Consider the following 19,498-nt stretch of genomic DNA (forward strand, 5'->3'; position numbering starts at 1 on the left):
TTGGTCTGAAATGGCAACGTTTAAAATTACTATCTGAAAGATATTTCCCCATTACGCTTAACCAGTGAAACTCAGAGCGACGAGGCGGCCCAAGTGGCTACAAAAAACCGTGCTGGTTTATTCAAAGGATCACAGGTAAAATTAACATCACACGCTCAGGTATCCTTCACCTCCAAAACTGCGCGCAGGCAGATGAAGAATGTAAGCCCCCGAACCCAACAGGCCTGTACATTATATCTGGTTTGAGCTAACCCCATTCTACACAGGCACGTCAAACTGTGGCGTCACCTGATATGCCAGCTTTACAGCTGACCGTAGCAGTAGTCAAAACATGGAGAAAATCAATGTGTGTGAGTGTTGATTAAGTGGTGTGTATCTAAGAACATACAGGACATTCAGGGACATGATCATCCTGCCTGCTGACAATCAAACTTTTCTATCTAGTTATCCTTGCCCATGTACACCCTGCTAAAATCTCATGACAATGACTAAGCGTTTAAACAGTCTAACTAGACATCCTGTCTCCACTAAACATTTCTAATACAACAAGTACCTAACTAATATTTATCTGACTAAAAATACCTAACATATCAAACACTTGAAAAAGCATGAGCTACAAAGCATTTCTTTGACCCATATCTCATTAAAAGACTTAACTCTTTAATCCCATACAGAATCGTTGTTTTCTCTTGTGCCTTCCAACTTCACTCGACTCTGTTTCCTTAGGACACACAGCACATAGTTCATCCTGTGTAGATGGAGATGATGTATCCTTTTGTACAGAGGAAGCACAATATCCTGTTCCTGCACAGGCTCTAATACAACACTGAGGCAGACTGGCCCCCAGCCTCACAGGGGGCATGAATGCTCCTGAAACTAAAGCCACGGGCTTACCAAGGCTGATATATAAGGTGTCTGTCTGTCTGTGCTTACGGTGTCGGTAAAAGCCTAATGGATCCCTCTTCTGAGAGGACGAGAGCGTATGGTTCTGATTTTCATGGCAAATATGTTTCCTGTAGCGGAGGCTCATGCAATTTTATTGAACCAGCATTTTCTTTTGTTAAATCATTACTGTGAAATGCAATAAATCAGGGTTTTGTTACATAAATAAGATTCAAGGGAATAGAAATTTCCCATTAAAGCCCTGTTTACCACACTAACCAGTTGGCTCTGCCATCTAGGTTACAGTAAATGATTTGTTGCCCTTGCAGCAATATGCCATGCCAATCTTGTATGCATTAATTCTAAATCAATCCCTCAACAAAACCCACTTTCAAGCTTTGTTATGCACTACAGTCAACTAGGCTCTCCTTTCATGGTGAATCATGAGGCCTCATTGCTGGTCCTAATTCAGACCTTTAATCACTTATGGATACAATTTACATTTGTTTTGAAACCTGTAGGTTACCCAGGACACTTTGCTATTGTCCAAATTAGTTAATTTTATCATTAAGGGATTTTACAACAATTGACTATCCAAATCATTAAAAGAAATCTAATTCGAGTCCCCACAATGTGAGCATGTAGACAGGTTTTGGCCCCCATATTGTTCTATATAGGCACCTACACACACACTGGTGTGAATAGTAAGTGGGAGGTCTACCTGTGGGTCCCAGCAGCAGCAGGCTGATGAGCCCTCCTCCTCTCTGCTACCGTCACCAGTTTCCCTGGCAGCCGAAACAAACTAGTCGGACGTCGTCTGCTCCTCCAGTTTACGCGCTACACGGCTCAGATGCACACTGTAGGAATGTACGGCAAAACCAAGCGTTTCTTTTGGTTTTTAGAGGGGGAACCAGCCTTATAAAAAGTGCATTTTCATCTCTAGCATGACAGGTCATTTCTAAAGCCGATAAAGGCGTTAACAATGTCTTACCAGCAGCGCGGTGTCCAACTCTCTGCTGCTTCGCTCGCTGTCGTTTTCGGCCCGGACGAGGAAAGTTTTGGCACCGCTGAAAGGAACCTCAACACAAATACTACGAGTGGTCAGGAGATTTTTGCGGACTTTAAAGCGCAGAACCTGCGCAGTTTCTGGAATAAAAGACTAGTTAAGGCCATAAATGAAGTATACTTTCAGGGATGGATGGAAAATTTGGTGCTTTTCATTCAAGGGAACGCAAACAACCTAGAGGTGCTGAGAGAAGCGTGGATGCGCAGGGGTCTGAGGTCACCAAAGGGATTTATCATTAAAGCTGTCGGTATGTAATCTCAGTCCTACAGAACCAGGATCTTATAGCAGAATGTAGAAGGCTGCAATACAAATATATGCAAAAAAGAGTGAATGCGCAGTAGAAGAGGAAATAAAAACACTACGCAAGAGCATAAGGTGCCTTTTCTTCCAGGGGCCATTGTAGAACCACACATTTGTTTACCACACCCACTAAATATGTGGCAGCCATAAACTGTACAATATGAGCTTGCAGTACCCCACTTTCTTCTCCTCCTCTTCTGGATTTTTCATTGAACATTAAATAAGTTTAATGGCAAACTGTCTTAATCCACATGTAATATTTGTAGAATCATCACTAAGGTGTTTTCACTGTCTTTCTGTCCCAAACAGCAGGTTTGGACAATTATTTTGTCCCTCATGAAACAGTCCGTCATTTAACGGATGCTGCAAATTGTAGAGGCACAAAACTCCCTTCACATAACAAAGATTGGCAAGGTCATATCCTTTCACTTATCTAAATAGTTGGCTTGATTTTATTCCTTGCAAAACACCTTTAAAATGTTGGTGTAATTTGTGAAACCAAATTTTGTTGTCATGAGTCATGAAATGTTTACCATGTTTACAACACCACGTTGTTTTTCATCACTGTTAAAGCCTGTGAGGCTCTATCTGTATTCCTCAGAAATATTGTCTGGTAGGTTTTAAAGGATTGCACGACCAATCAGCTTCCCTTTGTTGTCACCACAGTGTTATGTTTACTTAAGCTCGTTAACGAAGCTTTATATACATGTAATTACTTGGAATTGCTGCCCCACTCTGGCTGAGCTTCACAGATGTGTTTTAAAGTGCCATATAGCTGCACAGAAACAGTGAATGGAAACCTTTATGAAACCTCCTATATCGTGGTCTTGTGGGCTGTAAATGCCTGACAGCACCAGCTGCTGCGGAAAATGACAACCTTGTGTGACTTTTAGACCTAACGAAAGTATTCTTAAGAGACATACAGTCAAAGACTGCAGGATGCAGAAGCTTTAGAGGCAGATTTTCCAGCTGTTGAGAGAATAGTTAAGCCACAGCAGTTTTGTTTTGGTTGTTGAAACAGTGTCCCAGCAACACATTGAGTTATTGTTCAGTCCAAGCTGCCTTCTCTCTGTTTCATGATCTGTCTTTCCAATGATGTGTCCCTCTTTGTTTGTTCTTGCCACCATCTACCTGTTGACTTTGCATCGATTGGTCAGCTCTTCCAGACTGAGCAGTGCACAGACAAGTAAAGGGAGGAATGTGAAGGGGTGGAAGGGACCACACACAGGGGGAGACATGGGGGGCATAGAATGACAGATAGGGGAGGTGGAGGCTGACATGCCGTCTCGCTGTGTGACCGTTTCTGACCCTACGCTTCAGCTCAGCTTGCAAGCAAACACGATATGGGCCAAAGGTGATGCTGAGTTTATTAGCATGCATAGCATCAGCATAAAAGTGCACACAGACACGCATAAGGTCACAGTCAAATGAAATGCAAGTGTCAGTACCTCAGCAGATTCGTCATGTTTGAGCTAAACACCAGAAACATGTAAGAAACATATCTGAGTGTGGACAAGTCACCTCCTTCTTCTCCTTAACAAATCCTTCACCTTGCACCATAGCAATTTGTATGGAAATTAGTGCTGGCAGGCTGTTCTCACCAAGCACTGGTGAGCAGTGAATTACTGTGCGACTGGCTGCCAACCACAGCAGCTTTTCTGTTACCCAGGATTGATGTCCCTCCATTTCATGACCAGTAAGGGACCGTGGAAGTCAGACTCCTAGATTGATATCAGGCAAAGACTTAAAGGCCTTGACACTGTCCTCGTATAAATATGTCAGCTAGAAAACAGAAAGGTTATGAGTTATGGGCTACAGTGAATTTTAAACAGCCCTATTTCCTTCCCAAGGTCAAAGCAAGGTTGAGACATGCCAGGAGGTTTTTTTTTTAAAGGAAAGCTAAGGGGCTAATTTGGAAGACATTCAGCTAACACCAACCAGGTGTGGTTTAAGTTAGCTAACATTTAGAGAGAGATAACAAAGCTTCCATGAAAACAAACACAATCACTTGATTAATGTAAAGCACTGGATCATGTATAATTATCAGTGTTGAGTTGAGACAGATTGTTTTGTGCTGCACAGGAAAGGAGACGTGCAGGAGGTGTGGAGGGTCGGTGGAGGAAGGGGATTGTGGTGAGGTTAGGCTGAGACAAACAGACATGATGAGGAATAGTATTAACAGGCTTCACTGTTGTCCTTGTGGAATGTGCCCCGGTGGTCCTGATGTTGACCCCTCTACATAAGGCATAAATGTCTTCAGGGTGTTTCTCATTCTTCATCTTTTACTCTGCTTTATAATCACTACTAGCTGGTTCTGCATTATTTAGTGCCACTATTGTTCCTGCAATAGGATGTGTATGGATTCACAAGCTGAAACATTTATATGAAGTCGGCCAGTGGTGTAATGAGGTGTCCTGTATCCTCCCTGCAATCAGCCTCTGTAAACTGCCTTCATCCTTTTTGAATATGAAAGAGTCCTCTGGACGTGCCTCTCACTTTCGCCACAGAAAGCACTGCTTTGGACATAGTGTGGGTTTCCTCCTGTGTATGTTAGAGAACTAAGCCAAGTTTCCTTTATACATGATATGTCTCATTTAACTCACCATACCATGAGGCAGCAAAGCATTCCTGAAATGCTTAATTTACTCATGAAATCATTTCTTGTACCCTTCTTTGCTTTTCACTTGGTGTTTTCACACAAGGGGTGTTGGCTTTCATGAGGGTTTTTTGTCAACAGGCTTCACTAATGGTCATAACTCTTCCAGATGTTAGCTTATTAACCGTGACACCCCTTTACCAGGCCCACCCGGTCATAACTAAGCAGCACAGGTCAAAGGTTACAGCCTTCCTGTTAACAAGGTACCTTGAGTTCAGTTAGCTTCAGATGTGTTTTTAGGAGGCAAAAAGAGCAACCATGAAGATTTTTGACTTAATGTAATGGAAAGAAAAGGAGCCTCTTTGTTACATTTTTTAATCATATTATTGGTATAACATTATTAGACTGCCCTCTTATTATACAAGCACCACTCTTTTTCTCCTTTACTCTGCATTTGCACTGCATTTATCCAAATTGTCTTACTTTCTTTTTCCTGCACTTTTAAAATATGGTTTACTTTCAAGTATGAGGAAACCTTGACCTCTGCTCTCAGACGTGACCCTCTACAGTACCTACACATGTGAAAGAGACTCGTCACATCATTTGTTATTCACATCCTTTCCCATAGAGCAGGAAGCTTATCCCCAGTGCAAATTAGGCATGTTCGGCCTTTTTATTGACCAGAATACTGGGCTCACCCATAGTGGTGGAGTGGACCAGTTCCAATAATAATAATAGCTGGGAAGTTTCTTCTGTAACCCTCAGATTATACGCACTGTCAGCAACTGCTTGGGTTTCCCTTGTGGGATTTATCTTCAGTCACTCTCTGGACAGAAAAGTGGTCAACACACAAATGAAGCTATATTGCATGAAATTTGGAATTACAGAATGTATGCTAACATTGGTTCTGTGATAGCAAAGTGCTGCGTTATTGTATTTCAAGAGTGAAACATGCCATAAGGGACCACGGTGGACCTGTGTGCTGACCAGTTATAGGAGATTAAAATGCGATGAATCATATGGCATTTACAGGAACTCTGTTCTAAATATAAAAGCATAACAAACACAGGAATATGATGCACTCCTAGCCCAGTTACACAGGAGATAATAGGTTTCATTTGCAGCCAGTGACTGCCATCACATTTGATTGAGGGGTGCAGGTCAGCTGGAAACCCTGTTAGATTGTGTGTTTAAATGTTACACAATTTACAATAGAATACAGAATTTATCTAACTTTAACATTTAGGTTGTGCAGCAGATCATCTGACCAAAGACCAGTCAATTTGTTTATTCATGCACTGTTATTTGTACAAGAGACTAAAAGTCAGGATATCGCAACCTCTGGAAATGATATTGCCTGTTCTTTTCTTAATCTGTCCTAAAGCTCTGATTTTCAGTCTTGCACACTAGTTCAGTCCTGGGTCATTTATTTGTTATGGCATGAGCTGAATCAAACAGTTCTTACTACGAATCAGATGGTAAAACATTATTTAATGGCATTACAGCTGCAGGGAGTTACAGCCAAGATCTGTGGTGACCAACTGTGTGAGTGTAGATGTTTTAAGCTCTGGGAAAGTCAATTTGAGGAGCTTAGTCACACCGTTTATGCTTTATTGCCAACATATGTTAAATGTCAGTGGCAAAATGAGTCTCAAGACTATAGCTGGATTATATCCATAGCCTACTACACTTATGCTCCTCTTTCTTTGGCTTTGTACTGGATGTGGCAGGTCGCTGCCACAGTAAAGGTTTCTATGGCGATGCAAGTCAACACAAAGTTTGTGTTTCTTTTCATTACATTTAGGCCTGAATCCCTTATAGTTGTGGTGTTTTTCACTTTTTTTAAATCTGTCCCTCTGCTATATAATGACTACTGCTTACTTTTAGATGCAGCATTCAAAAGTCAGTACTAATTTCTTGACAGTAAAACTAAATTATATTAAATTTAGCAGAATTTTGTAGTTATCCAGAATGAATCTAGTTAATCTGAGTTAACCTGCCAACAAACACATTTTCTCAAACAGTGATAATAAAAAGGGCACAGTCCAGATTTTACTCTTTTCCTCCCACTTTAGCTCACTTAATATTTAAACACGAGCAGTCTGAAATACTGGACCGTCACTATGTTAGATTAAATATTTACCTAATGCCTTCAAGTTTGGGTGGAAGTCCTGGTTTTATTGTAGTGAATGACTCAGTAAAGCTGTAAAATGATCAATGTCTCCATTGATTATTGCTGGTGGGTTTTTTACTGGGTTGGTGACAGCTGTGTTGATAAAAATTTGCCAGCTATATACATGCTTTCAGAGTGGAAGGACAGGAAAGGGCATTGTTGTTAGACGGGGCGAGGTTTGGTTGTGAGGACATTCGGCTTTGATTGCTCTCTGAAGGGATCTTTTTACTCAGTTTATTGGGCCATTTAACTGCCACACCCACATCTTGCTCTTCTATGGGAGTAAAAGACACGAACTTGTAAAGCACTGTTAAAAATGTGTGATGCACACACACACACACACACACACACACACATACCAAAGGGGAGGGGTGTTCACGGAGGGCTTCTGCACCAAAAAACTCAAAACAAAGCGAAGTGGTCATGGGACAGTTGGCATCTCTTCCCATTACATTAAGTCTGACTGTATGAATGTTTGACATTGTTTCATCAGAGGTTTAACTCAGATGTAACTCATACAGTGGGCAAAGTGAGGTGTGTCCTTCACAAGGTCTCAGTCATTGGGAGACAGAGAGGGATTTTGCAGTTTGGACATGCCTCAAGTTCATGTTGAATGCCATGCAGTGTGTGTTTAGAGAAGATTAGTCTGTTTACTCACTAGAGCCTAAAAGATTAGGTGATAGCAGGACGAGATTAGAGGGTGTGTGTCTGTGTGTATGTGTTTCCAGAAAACTCATGGGGTCAGGGATTGTGGCAACAATCTTGATGTTTCAATTACGTTTTACCTGGTCAAAAACTAGATCCTCTCACAAGTTGTTGGTTTCTGTTCCCCCTTTAAGTCCTGGGTATACTTCATATCCTGTCTGTCTTAATCTGTCTGTTCATGATGGAATGATCAGTGGAGATACATCACTCAACCCCCAGTTGCGAGTTGACCCCGCAGATGGCTGCCTCGGTTGTGTACCGGAGACAAATTCCTTGTGTGTGTAACATGCTTGGTCGAACAAAGGTGATTATAGCATCTGTGAACTTTATGATAGTTGGTTTGTGCACTCGGGTGTCAACCAAGAGCCTACAACTACGCTCTGTGAGGCTGTTCTTAGGCAAACTGGCACTTTGAACTAAATGCTAATATCACCATGTTAACGTGCACACAGTGACAGTAATAACATGGTGATGTTTAGCAGATACACATTTACCATGAAGTAACACATTGTTTAAATCTAAGTCAGTGCAACTCATGACAGGTCTACACTAAATACTGTATAGTGTGGTGAGTTAGTACATTTTTCAGAGAAACTGGTGGTAATGCAATCACATAAGAAATGGGGCTCATGTGGCTCTAAGGCCAGCAAACAACACATCCATGTGAATACATGTGGTACTGATCAGTGTCAGCCAAAAAGATCCCAGTGGGGATAAAGGTGAAACGGTCTATCTCAATCATCTCCGCAAGTTTTATCCCCCAGGCAGCAGTTTATTCTGAAATAGACAGTTAATGACATGGGAAGAAATGCATGTTTTAGCTCTGCATGGTACAGAAGAATAGTGTGAGCTTTGTCACTTTAATGTTGTAGTGAATAAAAAGTAACATTTCAAACATATTTTATAAAGTTGCAACGATCTATTTTAATCCAGATTTGCATATAAAGTATGCATTACACCAGCAATTCTCACTGAGATACTCTGGATACAGTTTTGGACATCATTAGACGACGTAAAGGATTTTGAGAAAAGATTGTTCCTACCTCTGCTCTTATGCTAAATCATGTGGCGAGAGTGGAAGGCGGAGTGCAAAGTCAGCCGTCATACACAGGGAGGACATGTGATATTGACTGAATATGGGAACAACAGTGCACATTTTTAGACAGTTTCTCCAGGAAGACATAAATAATGTTGCACTTGTTTTTTCCCCCACCACATTAAAAAGTGCCACAAATAATATTTTAATTCCCAGTCGTTTGTAAGGCAGGTTTTACTTTGTTAGATTTATACTCAAATTCAAGGTGAGTTGACCTCGATGACATCACAGTGACATCATCAGGGTTATTTTCTCGGACTTGACAAAGCTCTAGTGCTAAAGATAACATTACACAGTTCTCACAGTGTGAATAGGGCTAAACATTATGGATGAACAGACTTTGATGTGTAGAATTGGTGTACTGCCCCTTTAAGGAGTTTTATTTGACTGCCAGTCCTCCTAATTTGCCTTTAACTCAAGTTTCTTTTCTTGTTTGACTCTCGAGCTTCTGTTTTTCTCCCTTTTTCTTGTGGCACAGGGTCAGTTGCCATGGCACCCAGCTGGGTATTCATGTCTGCGTATCACAAAGGGTGTAATGTCGGTGGCCCAGTCTTAGATTACAGGAAGACAGAGGTCCGTTCCCTCTGGACTGAGGATGGTTACAACAACAAGACTGTCATGGCTGCTAGTGTTAGACTCAGTTAACACTAACCCTCTGCCAGATCCATCCCTCTATTGCACCAAGTTGTTCCCACAAATAAACTGCTATTGCTTTCTGTCTCACACATACACGATCAGTCTCACGTGTCTGTTGATTATTTTAGTCAGTGCTGCTGGAAAACCATAATTAACTGAATGATATGTGATAAACATGCTTTTACTTGAACCTATATCTATTTTATACCTATATCATTCAGTCTATCAAAACTACCTCTGTGTAAAGATTTGGGAAGTTTTTTCAAGGAGGTGGTGTTTTATCATTAGTTTATTAATTCACTGGAATTAATACCCCTCTTCTGATCTTACAATGTCCTTGCTGACCTTTTGAATACTGGCAGTGGGGGGGTTGCTATGTGGACAGCCTGTCAGACATTTCTATAGGAATTTAACAATGAGCAGCTTAGTCCTCAGCACTAATTCACTGCCCAGGGAGACTGCTATTGAGATATCCGCTCTGAGGTTTAGACAGATTAACATCTTATGTTGGAGCAGATGTGTGTGTGTGTGTGTGTGTTTTACAGTCCCTCCGGGTGTCATAGGATCAGTTTTACAAAGTCAGGCCCCTGACTGTGAGACTTATGGGCCTTAAGTGAGCTCACTCTGCTGTTAATTGTTTTTTTACTGACTTTGCTTGACATATTCCTTACCAAGAATAAAACATTTTCAGCAGAGTGTGACTGTTGAGCCCTTTTTTGTGTTAATATCAGTTTTTTTCACATACCCCTTCTTTCACCCATCATACACCTTACATTAATGTGGCGTAGCTGATTAACTAAAACCAATTTTCCAGTTCCGTGCGTAAGGTTGCATTCATGCCTTTGCATCTGCTGTTCATATGAAGAGAGTTTGTGTTAACTCAGCCCAGGTGCTAATCATTCATCAGCACAGGAATCTGGTGTGTTTTATTGCTTGCAATGTCCTCATTTCTCATTAGTTAACATCATTCTTTGTGCTCTGTACATGAGTATATTTTGTCAACATGCAGACATTGATGTTAGTATGTCAATATCATAAAAACCTTTGAAAAGTTTTTTCACAAAGTTTGAAGGAGCTAAGCAAACATTTCAGGACTTCCCTTTCATATTATTGTTCTGCGGTTTGTAATGCATCCTTAAACTGAAGTTATGCACAAACCAGACCCCCTGTCCACAGTCCTATCCTAGCCATAACCACATCGAAACTGGGCCTAACCTCAGCCATCTCTAATTTGATCTAAACATAAACATTTGAACTCTACTCTGTACCTACTGTACAACTTACCAACTATATAGTCTATATAGACTACTACACTACTCTTTACTATTGTCTAATATCTAAATATATAAACATTTCTAATATTACGCCTCAACACAACCTTACAGTTTGACAGGTCAGCAACAATGTTTCTGCCCATAACTGGTACGATCCAAAATGTCACATATGTAATGGCTGAAACTGACTATAGACCAATAGACCAAGGAAAGTGATATCGTACCACGAACTGGCACTACAGTTGTCTCTTGTCACTGAATGAAGCAGCCCATTGATCAGTTTAGTGGTAAATTCTATAGACACAACTGTGCTAAAATCCGCATTCAGTTTTGATGTCCTATCCTATTAACAGGGTGTAAAACAGGGTCTTTGTGGTATCAAATGCATCCTACTCTCCTTATTATGGACTTTGCACATAAAACTATTTGCCAGAAGCAATTTAACCACTGCATGTTGCTTCAATTACATTTTTCAACTGTTGATTGTCTTTGATACTGAAATGAAATGGTTTAAACGATTAAAAAGTGGCTTTAAAGGCTAAAATGTCACTTTAAAGGTTAAATTTTATGATTTGAAAACCTTGTGGCCTCTGTGTAATGGGCTCCTGCAGCTTGTTTCTATGTAAGGGGACCACTGTCAGCCCACAGAGCCATGCATATTGTTGGGATTTTGATATGAGTAATCCAGACAAAATGAGTTTCATACTATTTTTACAAAGACAAATATTTCCAGGACTGTCTTTCTTTTTTTTTTAGTCACTCTCACTTTCGGTAAAATGTTTGTCTAAGGGGACCTCCTAGATGAGTGGGGCTGTGTGATATTAGATCTGCCCAGCAGGCAGACCTGTGGTGATTTCTGTGGGAGTAATGGAATTCTGTGGTCTGCCCCAGTACCGAAGGACTTTCAAAAGCAGTCAGGCATGGCTCATATAACTCACATAAAAAGACCACCTCAGTCATGATTTAGAGGGTGGTTAGGACAGGAATGTCAGCTTCAGTACCAAGGGCTGTTTTCACTGGCAGCATAATGTAGAGAGAGACCCTTTTTAACCCACTTGAGTTTTTGTGTACAGCAACCACGTCACCTGTTTCCCTCAGTAATTTGCTGTTGTGTGTGTGTTTCAGGTGACCTGTCTCCAGTGCAGATGTTCCCTGTCCCCCAATCCCAGTTCATTCCCTTGGCTGAGGTGTTGTGCTCAGTCATCTCAGATATGAACTCCTCCCAAATCACCGTGACCCAGGAAGCACTTGTCAATTACATGAGCAAAGCCCACCCAGGTAATCAGTCAAACAGAATAGTTCAACATGTTGCTAAATGCACTTGCTCGCTTTCTGGCAGTGTTAGATTATAAAACTCTTATATCTGCCATTTACTGAGCAAAAACACTGAAAACAGAGGGAACAGCTACCCTGAGACCTCTGGAGCCAAAAACACCACCAGACTATTTCTTGGACAGATGCAGGAACTTCCAAGAAGCAGTCTGCCAGTTTTTCTATGTTATGAACAAGCAAAATATGTGGTTAATTACTGATAATAAAGGTGCTTGTTGAATTTTGTTAACAATGGACAGAGCTAGCTGTTTCCTGTTTTCAGATTGTGCAAAAGATTTCATTTACCAGACATGAATTTTTCTTCAGGGACTTGGTATGCTTAGACTTAAATTGTTGCATTTTTCTTTCACTTGCCTTTTGTTATTAACACTGTTTTCCTTTTCCATGTCACAGGGACAACCATCCCCACTCAGGACATCCTCTACAATGCTCTGGGCACGCTTATCAAGGAGCGCAAGATTTACCATACAGGAGAGGGCTACTTTATTGTTACCCCTCAGACCTATTTTATTACTAACAACATGGTCCGAGAGAAGAACTGGTGGACTTCTGGGTCAGCAGATGACCCTCCTTCACCTCCTCCCATTACCTATCTATTAAGCAACGATGCCTGTGTTGAGAGCACTCCGACACTCCCAGTGGCACACTGTAAGTCTTGTAGCTGTTTCACCCCTCTCCAAGCAACCACTAATATCGCTCCCACTACTGTAACAGCCACTGTCCCTCCCTCCACTGACCAACATTCGGTCTCTGTTTCCGTTAGTGAATGCACAGGCAAGAACTTAAAGTGGCCCAAACCGTTAGATCACAAACCCACAGTGCAGCATCAGTCTACCTCCACAGCAGCAGACTGTCAGGCAAGTGAGATCAGCAAAACTACAGCCACTACCAACACCTCGGGCCGCAAAGAAAAAGACAGCAAACCAGGCAGGAAGTTTGGTCTCAGTTTATTCCGGAGGAATGGATGTAAAAAAGAGAAGCCAAAGAAGGAGTATGCTTCATTTTCAGGCCAGTTTCCTCCAGAGGAATGGCCAGTGAGAGACGAGGATGACCTGAACAACTTACCCCGTGACCTGGAGCATGCCATCATCAAACGCATCAACCCTGAGCTGACTGTGGACAACTTGACACGCCACACAGTCCTAATGAAGAAGCTGGAGGAGAGGAGGGAGAGAGGGATAGACAGAGTTTTGGACAAGGGCCTGGATAAAGATGATAAGGGAGTGGACAAGGGAATATCTACTGAGATTCTAATTTTCTCAAAACCCAGGCATCATCACTCCTCTAAGGCAGGGGTAGGGAAAAGATCTGCTCCAAAGGTCTCTCGCAGCAAAAGGAGAGCCCAATCATCCAGAGAGAAACAGAGGGAAAGGGAGAAAGAGAGGGTTAGGAGTAAGGGTCCCATATGTGCGGACAAATATCTAGAGGGGGAGGATCTGATCCCGACTCGACTCAGAATGGAAATCCCTGTTGATGAACCAGATCAAGTGGAAGAAGGTGGAGCTGTTGATGGAAAATCTCTTTATAAAAAACACATTGAAAACCCTTTCCAGACTCATCCAATCAAAGAAGCTGAGACCGTAATTCCTGCCACTATTAACAGAGAGCGTAGAAGACGAGAGATGAAAGAAAGCAACACGCCAGGGCCAAGGAGGAAGGAACGACCAAGTCACCGCTCTAAATCCTGGGACCCACATCGGGCAAAGGTAATTGCAGCAGATGGAGAGCATGCAGAGAAATCCCCTACATCTGAGGACAGGTATGACTGTGTCCATATGAGGAACTTTGCTGCAGATTATCTGCTCCAAGCAGGCACAAAACTCAGCAAAGAGCTGCCGCCGGACTACAGCTCAGTCTACCCACAAAGCAGTACGCTCCGGATAGACGACAAGGTCCAACATCAGAGGGAAGGAAACAACAAGGAGAGCTGGGAGAGAGAAGGCAAAAATGGCCCTTTTCAGGAGGCACTATACCACATAGTACCAGGCCACAGCCAAACTATAAATGCCTGTCTCCATAACACCCAACAGTATTCTAATACTAATGGGATTCTACCTACCCATCCCAGTGAGCCTATCACACACCACTCATCTGACCCATCTCTGCCCTGGCCCAAGCCCGCTTTACAGCGGAAACACTCCCTCAGGCTCTACAACACACACAGGGATGATATTCAGAGGCCTGATGAGTTGTGTTCACACCAGCAGGCATGTGAAACTACAGCTGTGCAGGGACAACAAGAGATAAAATATACCACTATCAGTAATAAAGAGCAAAGGATCATGAGCCAGGGAGAAAGGCCAAAACTGACATCTGAAAACGCTGCCTCAGTAACAGCCAGCGATGGCTTTATAGAAGATGACTACAGGCTCTATCAGAGAGCAGATGAGCAGGAGGATGAAGATGCCTGCAGCTCCTTGTGCCTGAATGAGGACGAGATTATCAAGCCTCCAAATGTGTACCAGACAGGTGTAGGAGATCAACATGACCACCGGTTAGGTTGCCATAACTGTGAATCTGAGTTGCAGTATCAGGGACCCCACAGTCATTTCTATAACTCCAGCTTTCAACAAGAAGTTGCCTCAATACAAGATTCAAGGGACTGGACTTTGAATGGTCTCATTCCCCCAGCAACCCAGAGTGAAGCATCCGCCAACTCCACCAGGCCAGCAGTAACTAGCTGGAGACTCCATAACCGCTATCAGCGGACAAGATCACCAGGGGCCCACAGTGAATCCCGCCCCAAGCAAGGCACAGTGGTACAGGGGGAAGGACGACATGAGGTAAACTTTGGTTTGGACTGTCCTGAACCATCTGAAGTTGCTGACGGTAGCATCTTTGACTACTGCCGGAGCAGTGAAATAGAATCTGACACAGAGAGAGTCCGTAAGTCGACTGATGAGGGCGACGGTGAATCTGCTCACTGGGCAGCTGAGGTGGAGGAAGTACAGGAGGATGAGTTTGATGAGACAGGTGTTCCTCCGACACGAACTATTCTGGGCAGGCTCAGTGGAGCCAGAAGGGCAGAGACTGGGGAAGTGGTGGAAATGGGAGAGAACCAGAGCATCACAGGAGACAGTGGCATAGATTCTCCTCGGTGAGTGCCTCTCTTTATAGTTGTTCATGTTAGCTGTAATACAATTCTGAGTGTTCCTATTTCATCATAGCTAACTTTGAGACCAGGAATGTCCCATCAAGTCCAGTGAACATACTGGAATTTAGACAGCTAACACAACAAGATGAATTTATTAAGAAAAAAAGAAAAAAGAAACATCCCTAACCCCTTAGCCAGATGCACATTCCCTTCAGGCCAGTGTTTTACAAATTTTAAAACCTTATCTCTCCTGGTGTGAGCCCACACCACAAACCCTATCCCAGTCTGGAAGGGTTTTAGAGACAGGCAAAGTAAACAGTGGACTGAGGTTAGTTAACCTCTGGGTTACATGTCTGTGGCTGGCCTTGCTCCCAATTTGTGTTTTTTTTTCTTCTTTAAACTAAATTGTAATAAAGCTGTACAAACACCTTGTGACCAATTAAAGCATCCAATATTTGGACAGAAGGGAGTCATTTTGATAATTATGCGTAATTGCTGCCCTTAAATTCTTACGTTATAATCAAAGAAGAAGAAAAGACTTCTTTTCTGGTATTGAACTTGCTCTGCACCCCATTATATAGGCAGACAGATGCAGTGCATGAACACATCAGCTTGTTCAAATGGCATATTTATAGAAGATATCCCACCTCATGCCTTCCTTTTTTCCCCGACAGGACCCGTGTCAGTCTGGCCTCCAGCAACACTGTCATTCTGGAGGGTCTCAAGAGAAGAGGCTTTTTACAAAACCTGGAGAAACTACACTCAAAGAGCAGCACCATTCGGCCACAAAGCTCACTGCTGCAGCTAACTCCTGTCATGAACGTATAGCACATCTGTGTCCCCCCTGGTGAAGCTTTGTGCTAGAGCAGACAGATGGAAAGGCCAAAACCTTTGTCTGTCTTCAAATCTCCACTTCTATGCAACTGTTGCGATCAGAAACATGTCCAGTGAGGACATGTAATACCTATTACAGCAGGGGCCAGTGTACAAATATACAGCATATTTTTTTCTTTTTGTAAATAATTTTAAAGGTAATATGCTATGATGTGTCCACTCCTGGACAGCCTTATGTTTGTGCTGTTAAATGCATGCTGTATTAACAGCAGTTTTTGTGATATAAGTGTACAGTTTTCTTTCTCTACATGCCTCATTCATGTTCATAACAGCAATAACATTTCCTTTCATTTTCTTTTTTCTCTCATATAGCAATTGCCACAAATAAAATTATGAATATCAACCAGGGTGTCTTCATGTTTCTCCCTATAAAAGAACACTTACCACCGATATAAAATGCTTTATTACTAGACATTATCTTAAGAAAGCAATATTGTTATTGAGCAAATAAAACCTTTATAGTTGTTGAACAGATGTGCATGTTTTATTGGATGATATCACTTTATTTTACTGCCCAATTTCATTAAATAACACTGTGGACACTTTCTTAGGCACACCTACATTTTATACAACTGCATCTCTGTAACTCTCAACAAAACCCTGAAAGTCACAGGAATCATAAATTGAACTTTACTTCATAACAATTATTGGATATCTGAATTCATTATGTTGTGCAGCTTTACCTAATAAAGTGGCCATTCCGTATATATTATTTTAGCAACTGCATTTGCATGAAGAATGAGTATAAATCTGTTTATCTTTTGATGGGATATCACTGGACATTTACATTAGTTAAAACATGCATGTAAGGGCTTTTAGTACTAGTGTAAATATCAGTGATGCAGACCAGACACTGCTCTGCATCCAGTCCTTATCTGTGAAAACCAGCCTTGAGTGTCTACCTCAGCAGACAACTAGTCTGACCTCCAGCTGTGAAGGAATGTAAACCAGTATGAGAGTGTGGGAAAGCTGGTAGTTTTGACATGTTGATGATTTTACAAAGGCCATTCTCAAAAGTGTTCCCCACATAGCCTAGATTAAATTACATTTTAAACTCAGCAGCATATACTGCAGTAGACCTGTTCAGTATAGGTGATACTCCAGTTTAAGAGTCAAATGTTGCAGCTGAAGGAAGAATAACAGTCCTAATAAAATTGATGTATAACACCAACGTACCTGGCCAACATCTGGCATCATGATTCGGGGGTGAAGAGTGACACCATGTGGCTAAGCTGTGCAAGCACACAGACAATAGCACTGACTTCAAGTGGAAAAAAAAAATCCAAACCCAACTTAATATCTCACCCAGCTTTACAATTATGCACCAATCATGTGCCACTTACTCTTCCTAAAAATGACAGCTTATCCTAGTCATCAGATGAGATTTCAATCTGACTGTGAGGGTAACTTCACCATTGACTTGAACACCACAAGAGAGTCAAGAACCTTTATTTATCCATATATGTGCCACTCAGAAACTGGGAAGAGGTTACAGGGTTTGCCCTCAGGAGAAGCCTATATGGATAATGTACAATTACTCTCTACAATGAGGCCAGACAGAAAAAAGACAATGTGGTCACAACAGTGTAAACACATGGTAATATACAGGAACGCAAAAACAAAAAAAGCAACAGGTATCAGTGACATCAAATTAAAATGTAGAGTAGGTTAGTATGAGTCAGAACACAAGTCTCCAGAAAACCTCAACTTTTCTCAAATAACAGCTCAGCATACATTTCTACATAGCATGCAATAAGGCACCTAGCTAACACAAGGAAGAAACCTATGCTACGGTTTGAAGCACAATTGTTATTCAAAAAGAAAATACTGTTCACCATAATGTTCGCTCCCATAAAAACTCTATCCCCTTTGATATAACCCAAGCCATATCTAAAAAAATACATCAGTCTGTAAGATATTTTACACAGAACAGTAAATAGAACGCAATCCAATAGAATTCAGAACTATTTTTTGTAAAAGTGTTTATGGTCTTTTAGTATACACAGTCTTACTTTTATTTAGATCAAATTGTGGTAGTTTGCAGATCAACATGAGTTACAGTTAACCTATATTCTGTACATGGGTAACTAAATGATCCTCCAAAGCAATAAACAAAGTGAGATGTTGCATTTCATGTACATGGTGCTTGGGTACAGAGGAAACTGCACAGCAAATAATTAGGACACAGGTCATATTATAATATGCTAACCAGTAAGTTTTTTTCTACAATGTATTTTCTTATGGCTAAATAGCATGTCATAATAGAGTCGGGGTGTCAGCCAGTATTGCTCTCTATACAGTCTCTGCAGCTGTGCTAACCCATCGCAGACATACAAGAAAACATCCTCATAAATATACAAGACGGCTCTTGTCTGATGGAGCCCAGATTCAAAAACAAGCTGCATGAGAACACCTGCAACATGTTTATTTCCAACACTTAAAACAAATTAAGGTCATAAAAGAAAAGAAAAGAAAAGAAGGGCTGGCGACAAAGTGGATCTCACTATCAAAAATGTAATTTTTTGGAACAGCACACTAGTCACCTATACATCCATATATAAAAGGAACTCAATAAGTATTTACATTGGATTTCTGATGGTTGTCTCACGTGGGTTATGTGTGTGAAAAAGCATAAACTATTGAAAGCAAGACAATAGTTCTTATTCATCAATCATGTTGGTGGCCTTGAACAAAGTTGCAGCTGAAAAGCGCACATGCCCACCTAAAGGTACATAAACTCAATTCTTTTATCAAAAAGACTAACCAGAGGGTGATGCATATTTTCCCTAGGTAACTATGTTATGTTGATTTTCAAATCACTTCTTTTAAGTGTTCAAAAGAGGTCCTGCAACAAGTGAAGCACAAACAACATCAGAGGCTCCTTCAAAATCTATTATGATATTCTCCTGTTCAAACTGAGCACAGTCCTGGATTCAGCTCTGAATTATAGGTTACACAGTCCTTCAGGCCAATCGATTTCCTTTTGAAGATTTGTGTTACTGTCCGTTTATTCCCAGCTGTTCCACTTCACCATAGCAATGTGCTTATCTGACCACTTGTCTTTAGAAGTTGGCCTGATGTTTCCTGTGGTGTGGTAATGTCAATCATGGGACCAATGTAGAACAAAAACGGGGGGAAGCAAGGGGGTGTGTTTGCATGGAACAGCTTGTAAGAGTGGGAAAGGGTGCTCACTGATCTACATGGATCCTATGATGTCTGGAGAGGGAAGATGAATGATTAAAACCTTTTCCACACTGGGAGCACCTGTAGGGTTTTTCAACGGTCAGGATGCGCTGTTTTTGGAAAGCATTGTTAGGGAATCCCTTCCCTGTAGGGATGGTGCTGTACTGCTGCGGTTGTGGCTGTGGTGGTTGCGGCTGCTGCTGTTGCTGTTTGTTCTCCAAGTGCACTCTCTGATGTCTAGCCAAGGAGGAGGAGTGATTGAATCTC

The 19,498-nt window shown here is 41.6% G+C and overlaps 2 protein-coding genes across 2 annotated transcripts in view; one reads left to right on the forward strand and one right to left on the reverse strand.

Moving 5' to 3' along the window:
• Positions 1-1,676: 1,676 nt before the first annotated feature.
• On the forward strand, positions 1,677-16,445 carry stox1 (storkhead box 1). Its single transcript, XM_020601888.1, has 4 exons — positions 1,677-2,195; positions 11,854-12,006; positions 12,454-15,157; positions 15,829-16,445. Exons 1-4 carry the CDS (start codon positions 1,865-1,867, stop codon positions 15,980-15,982), a joined length of 3,342 nt encoding a protein of 1,113 aa, XP_020457544.1. The 5' UTR covers positions 1,677-1,864; the 3' UTR covers positions 15,983-16,445.
• Positions 16,446-17,481: 1,036 nt separating this feature from the next.
• The window catches only part of LOC109961167 (zinc finger protein 883), a 5,143-nt gene continuing 3,126 nt past the window's right edge, over positions 17,482-19,498 (reverse strand). Inside the window, 1 exon segment of the mRNA XM_074527637.1 lies at positions 17,482-19,498. This exon segment is cut by the window's right edge and continues 25 nt beyond it. Within this exon segment, the coding sequence (XP_074383738.1) occupies positions 19,237-19,498 (262 nt within the window). The 3' untranslated portion in view covers positions 17,482-19,236.

The sequence above is a fragment of the Monopterus albus genome, unplaced genomic scaffold, assembly GCF_001952655.1.
Source record: "Monopterus albus unplaced genomic scaffold, M_albus_1.0 scaffold52.1, whole genome shotgun sequence".
NCBI lineage: Eukaryota > Metazoa > Chordata > Actinopteri > Synbranchiformes > Synbranchidae > Monopterus > Monopterus albus.

What these genes read in the sequence shown, in the direction of transcription:
- stox1 (XM_020601888.1), top strand. Translation starts at nt 1,865, where the DNA reads ATGTCTTACCAGCAGCGCGGTGTCCAACTCTCTGCTGCTTCGCTCGCT. An exon ending in ATTTATCATTAAAGCTGTCG is followed by an intron (nt 2,196 to 11,853) that starts GTATGTAATCTC and finishes TGTGTGTTTCAG; the next exon opens with GTGACCTGTCTCCAGTGCAG. An exon ending in AGTGGCATAGATTCTCCTCG is followed by an intron (nt 15,158 to 15,828) that starts GTGAGTGCCTCT and finishes TTTCCCCGACAG; the next exon opens with GACCCGTGTCAGTCTGGCCT.